The 5896-nt window shown below is 58.8% G+C and overlaps 1 protein-coding gene across 1 annotated transcript in view; it reads right to left on the reverse strand.

The window, feature by feature from the left end:
• The window catches only part of Brsk1 (BR serine/threonine kinase 1), a 22970-nt gene extending 17343 nt beyond the window's left edge, over positions 1 to 5627 (reverse strand). The window contains exons 1-4 of the mRNA XM_004647681.1: positions 5218 to 5627; positions 4005 to 4099; positions 3848 to 3933; positions 2283 to 2423 (exon numbers count right to left, since the gene is read on the reverse strand). Of these exons, the coding sequence (XP_004647738.1) occupies positions 2283 to 2423; positions 3848 to 3933; positions 4005 to 4099; positions 5218 to 5353 (458 nt within the window). The 5' untranslated portion in view covers positions 5354 to 5627. The remainder of the gene's footprint in view (positions 1 to 2282; positions 2424 to 3847; positions 3934 to 4004; positions 4100 to 5217) is intronic.
• Positions 5628 to 5896: the final 269 nt, after the last annotated feature.

Raw genomic sequence — 5896 nt, forward strand, 5'->3', positions numbered from 1 at the left:
CCCAGGGCCAGTTCTCCAGCCCTCCCCGTCCTGACTCGCACCCAGGAGGCTGAGCCACGGAGGCGCACGGTCTGCACCTCAGGTAATCGTAGGGTGCTCCCCCTTAAACTGCTGGTTTGGGCGGCAGAGGCGAAGCCAGGAGGACAAGACAATGTCTCCAAACGACAACTCACACGGCAAAAAATAAACTCCGACCCAAGCGTACCACACACCCAGCAGCTTGGAAGGGAGCCCGGGCGGGGTGCCGAAGCTCAGCCGGAGCAACCGCTAGAAAACAGCATCAAGGGCTTCGAGGGCTCCAGGGTCGGGCAAAGAGTTTTTTAAACAGGGAAGAAAAAACCACCAAGTCTAAAAGGAACAAAAATGAGGGGCCAGGGAGATGGCTCAGTAGAATAAGTGCTTGCCTGGCAAGCACAAAGGCCTGAGTTCAATCCCCGTTTCTGCAAAAAAAAAAAAAAAAAAAAAGAGACTCAGGTTCACCAAAACTTAAAATTTTGCTTTTTTCAAGACATTGTTATAAAAATGCAAACAAACAAACAAACAAAAAAACCACCACAAAAACCAAAAAACAAACAAACCAAAACAAAAACCAAAACAAAACAAGAAAAACCACGTAGTATCATAGACTGGGAGAAAATTAAAAAACCTTGATGGAGTGGTGGCGTGCATCTGTAATCCCGGCCCTTGGGAGGCTGAAAACAAGAGCATAACTATGAGTCTGAGCTGTGTAGTGAGACCCTGTAGACCCTGTACTAAAATACATCAAAAAACCTTGATAGAAGACTTGTTCCAAGAATAAATGATTCTAAGGAGTTAAGATGCAGTCATCTCTTCTCATTGAACAATTGTTACAGAAAAATTATAGAGTAATTTTTTTGCTTGTTTTTTGAGACAGAATCTCATTATGTAACTCAGACTGGCCTTGATCTCAGAGATCCTCCTGTCTCAGCTTCCCAAGCTCTGGGATTGCAGGCAGTACCATCACAGCTGGGTGAATAAAATTAAACAAACAAACAAAAAGTCCTCAAAAATGGGCAAAGAATCTGCATAGGCATTTTTCCACAGAAGATATCTAAATGACCAACACACACATAAAACCACAGTGAGATGTAGACCCTGGGACGGCAAACATCACAAGGGAGGGGAGGACGGCGTTGGGAGAGAAGAACAGAAACGGAACCCTCACGCATGGCTCCCTGGGGGCCAGCTGCAGCCACCTTGGAAATCAGTCCGGGAGCCCCTCCAAAGGCCTGGTGCAGTCACCCCAAGACTCAGCAACAACACTCCTCGGTATGAACTCAAGAATAAAGCTCAGAAGTTCAAACAGAAACATATGCACAAGAGTTCACTTGTTCAGGGCCGGGGAGATGGCTCAGTGGAATAAGCGCTTCCTCAGCAAGCACAAGGGCCTGGGTTCAACCCCTGGTTCCGCAGGGGGGAAAAAAAAAGAGTTCACTTGTCCATGAGTATTCCTACATCCATACAGCCAGGAAGGGGGGACAAAAATACCCACCAGTAGTTGGGCATGTTGGCTCATGCCTCCAATCCTTTGGGAGGCTGAGGCACGAGGATCACTGTGAGCTCAACACCAGCCTGGGCTACAGAGTGAGCTGAGGCCAGCCTCAGCTGCATAGTGAGATTCAGTGTCAAAAAAGACGAAAAATAAAAAAAATCCACCAAAAGATGAATAAGCAAAATGTGGTCTCTCCACACAGTGGAATATTATCCGGCTATGAAAAGGAATGAAGCATTGCCACCTGCTAGAACGGGGGACAGGATGAAGAACACTCTATTAACAGCCTGACGCAGGGCCACACAGCGTAGGGTTCCAAGAATTGTCCAGAAGAGTAAACCCATCAGATGCATGTGGGTGAAGCGCCGCCGGGGTGGGGGTTAGAAGAATGGGGAGCGGGCGTCTAAGGCGGACAAGGGGATGGAAATGTTCTGCAGTCAGCAATGTGCAAAGGCCTAACTGTGTACTTCAACCCCTGCAGCCTTAGCTCTTGGGAGGCCACGGCAGGAGGGTTGTAACTTTGAGGCCAGCTGGGACAGTGCAGCCACTTAGGGAGCTTCTGTCTCAAACCTGGAGAACAGTGTGGGTGGGTGGATGGGTGGGCAGGCGGGGACTCAGGATGCAGCCCTGTGCAAAGGCCCTGAGGCTCAACCCCTACTACCCCCTACACAAATAAAGAAAATAAGATCAGTATGGTTGAATCAAGATTGAGCAAAAAGATCATAGTTGCGGGGCCAACCCCGCCGCCACGCCACCACCCTGCCCTCACCAGATGGAGTAGCTGTGACAGAAGTCCAAGGCCGACACGATCTGGCGGAAGAACTTCCGGGCCTCCTTGGGCGTCAGCCTCCCCTTCTTCACCAGGTAGTCGAAGAGCTCTCCGCCAGAGACATGCTCCAGGACCAGATACCTGCAGGGCACGAGGGGGCAGAGGGCTGGAAGGGGCATGTGGAGAGCCACAGGGCGTGCGCTGCGCCTGCCCTCAGCCCTCCAGGGCACAGAGCCCGGCTCCCAGGGGTCCCAGGAGCAGGCGATTTCGATTTCACCGGTGTCTGCGAAGCCAAAACTCAAGTCCTTTGACCCTGGGCAGCAGCAGATACTCCCCTGGCAGCCTCAGGACGACCAGCACCGCCTCCTCATATTTAGGGAACTAAGGCAATTTCACTGGCACCTGGAGGCCATAAACCCCCAGAAGACCCTGCTTCTGTTACCCCTGGAAAGCAAGCCTCCAATTCTCAGAAGCCCACAGATGAAGACACCCAAATCCTCACTCCTTCTTGGGCAGTATTAACTGCAGCATCATATACGGATGGGAGACAACATTCTCTTTATCCCTAGAGAGGGCAAAAACTCCTAACTTCTGCTGGGTATGGCACTGTACATCTGTAATCCCAGCACTAGGGAGGCTGAGGCAGGAGGATTGCTACAAGTTTGAGCTCAGCTTGGGCTACATATTGAGTTAAGGGACAGTGAACTACATGGTGAAACCTTGACTCAAAACAACAATAACCTAGCTCCCATAACCTTTTGGGACGAGAGTCCCAATTCCCATCAGCCACTTGGATTCTAAAGACTCCAAATCCCATCAGGCTCTGGGAGGTTCACACTAATTCCCATCAGTCCCTGGAAAACAAAAGTTCAGCCTCTCTGAGGTCTTGGATGGCAAAGATTCCCATAGGAAGCACAAACTCTCATGAGTCCTCCCTCCCAACTCTGATAGTGGAGTGATAAATCTACTTGTTGAGACAATGGCCCCTTCCCACCTCTATTCCTGGGTAAGCCTGGGAACTACAATTCCCATGAGCACCTAGCACCAGAGCGGCTTTCTGCCTGGGGAAGCTTCTGATGTTGCAGTCAATTCATCTGGGGAACTGATGAAGGACAGGAGGTATGTCCCCGCTCCTGCTGCCTGGTCTAGAGGTCCTTTGCCCCCCTCTCCTCCCAGGCTGGACAAAGAGGCCCGTTCTCTGGAGCTCGGAGAGCTGGACTCCACCTCCGCCCTTCCAGGGAGCGGGCTGTTGCCCCAACTGTACGGCCCACGGCTCTGGGGTGTCCGGCCACGGCACCTGGAGCAATCGGGAGGAGGACAGGGGTCCCCAGTGGAAAGACTCTTTGGGTCCTGCTAGGCCTCATGTCTTGGTAAATGGGCTCTGGTGAGGGCACCCACACCGTCCAGCAGGCAGTGCTCCCAGAAGTGGGCTGTCCTGCTGCTAAAGGAGGCTGAGAGAGCACAGCAGCCCTGGACTCCACGTGTCACTGCGGGGAGCTCGGCCGCAGGTCTCCCCTCAGCACCTGGGGAGGGCCATGGGGGGCTGGGCGTCTATAAATACCTACAAATATTTCTTGTTCTCGTAGACGTCGTGGAGCTTGAGCACGTGCGGGTGTTCGATGAGCTTCAGGATGGCGATCTCCCGCTCCACCTGAGGGCGCGAGGCAGAGGTCAGCGGGGCTCCTCCCCGCCCGCTGCTGGTGCAGGGCCCTGCGCACACACCTTCATCAGCACCGACTCGGACAGCTTCTCTCGGTTCACGATCTTGATGGCGACTTTCTGACCCGTGATGCAGTGGACTCCGAGTTTAACCAGGCCTGGGGGGGAGGTGGGAAATACATGTGGGGTGCTCCCCGGGAGCCCTCCCTCCCCAGCAGGGAGGGGCCCCTCAGCCACCAGTTTCTGCCTTTCTCCCCTGCAGGCCTCCTGACTGCAGCCTGGCACCTGCGAACCCCTCCCTGTGTGCCCACCACCTCCGTGTCCGCTCCGGCCCCTGTGCCCCGTGCCCTCCCTGGGAGCTGAGGCCCAGCCTTCCTCACCCACCTCCCCACAGTGCTCCACACCCCAATCTGTCCCTCAACCCATCTCTTCCTCAGAGTGGGCAGTGGGCACTCAACAACAAATCCACTCCTAGTTCCCCTTTCCCAAACGGCTCAATCATCCCCTGTGCAGAATCTCCACCCCTCAACCCTCTCTCCTCTGTATCTTTCATAGCAGTTGTGGCCCGAAGCAAGCCGACTCCAGGCCGACTTGGCCCCTGCCCAGCTTCAGGAGCGCGGCCCTGAAGCCAAGGCCCAGACCCGGTTCCTCCACCACCCGCAGGGGCCAGGACCCTGAGCCCTTCCTTTGCCCCGCGGCCAGGAGTCAGGTCAGCCATGCGCTCCCGCGCTTACACCGAGATCTGGGGCTCCGACCTCAGCCCTGGCCCTCAGCGTCACAGGGACCCCGGCCCTCTGCTGCTGGTTCCTCGTCACCCCCCGCCCCTGGGCCCGGAGGGGTAAGGAGCTGTGGGCAGCGGCGCGCTCAGCATCCGCGGAGGATGCAGCCTGCCGGCGGCGCGGTCCTGCGTGCGCACTGAGCACCGCGCGGAGAGGGGAGCCATGCCCGCCCGCCCGCCCGCCCGCCAGCCCCTGCCCATCACCCCTCCGGTTGCTCTGGAGCGGAGGGAGGCCAGGCTCCCCGGCGCTCCTCCGCCGCCCGCAGCCTCACCGCAGCGCCGCGCGGCCTGCTCCCCATCCTCATCAGACGCGACCCGGCGACCTGTGCCCCGTGGGGTCGGCGCAGGCCCCACACCCAGGCGTCCGCGGCCCTCCTTTTCTCGGACTAGGCTGCAGAGCCCGGCCGCTGTCCCAGGGCCCGGCGCCCCCACCCTCTATCCTGGGTTTCGGGGTCCCGCACCGGTCCCCCGCGTCCCCGCCCCCCCGCTCCCGCTCACCTGTCTGCCCCTTGCCCAGCGTCTTCTCCAGCCGGTAGGGGCCCACATACTGGGCGTGTTGGGGGGGATGCGCGTGGGGATGCGGGAGGTGGTAGGCGGGGGAGCCCCCGCCGCCCTCCTTGGCCCCGGACGACATGGTGCCCTTGGTCCCGGCCCGCCCGGTGCCCCGGCCGGTCCCCCTGCGGCCAGGAGCCCCGTTCCTCCGGTGGGGGCCGGCGACAGCCCCGTCCCGGCCCCCCCGGCTGCTCCCCACCTCTCCGGGGGTCCCCAGGAGGATGCACTGGGCCCCCCCGGCGGCGGGCCGCGGAGCTGGGGGAGGGGGGGCTGCCCCGGGGGGGGGGGTCAGGCCCCGGGAGTCAGCATGGCCGGGGGGGCTGCGCAGCCCCCCCTCCCCAGCCCGTCCCTGGCCAGACCCCCCCTTCCTGCGCCTCCCCCGGCGGGGGGTGGTCTGAGCTGCGGGCCGCGGATGCTGCAGGCCGAGGTCCCCCGCCCCCCCACGCGCCCTCTCTCCTCCGCCTCCTCCTCCTCTCCGCCTCCCCCCGCCACCTCGTCCTTTCTCTCCGGCACGCTGACATCACCATCCGGGGACTCCGGGCCCTTCCCCAAAGTTAACCCTTTCTGAGGGGGAGGGGGAGGGGGAGGGGGCGTCAGGAGCAGGCCCCGGAGGGGCGGAGCTGAG

The sequence above is a fragment of the Octodon degus genome, unplaced genomic scaffold (assembly GCF_000260255.1).
Source record: "Octodon degus isolate 3935 unplaced genomic scaffold, OctDeg1.0 scaffold00320, whole genome shotgun sequence".
Taxonomy (NCBI): domain Eukaryota; kingdom Metazoa; phylum Chordata; class Mammalia; order Rodentia; family Octodontidae; genus Octodon; species Octodon degus.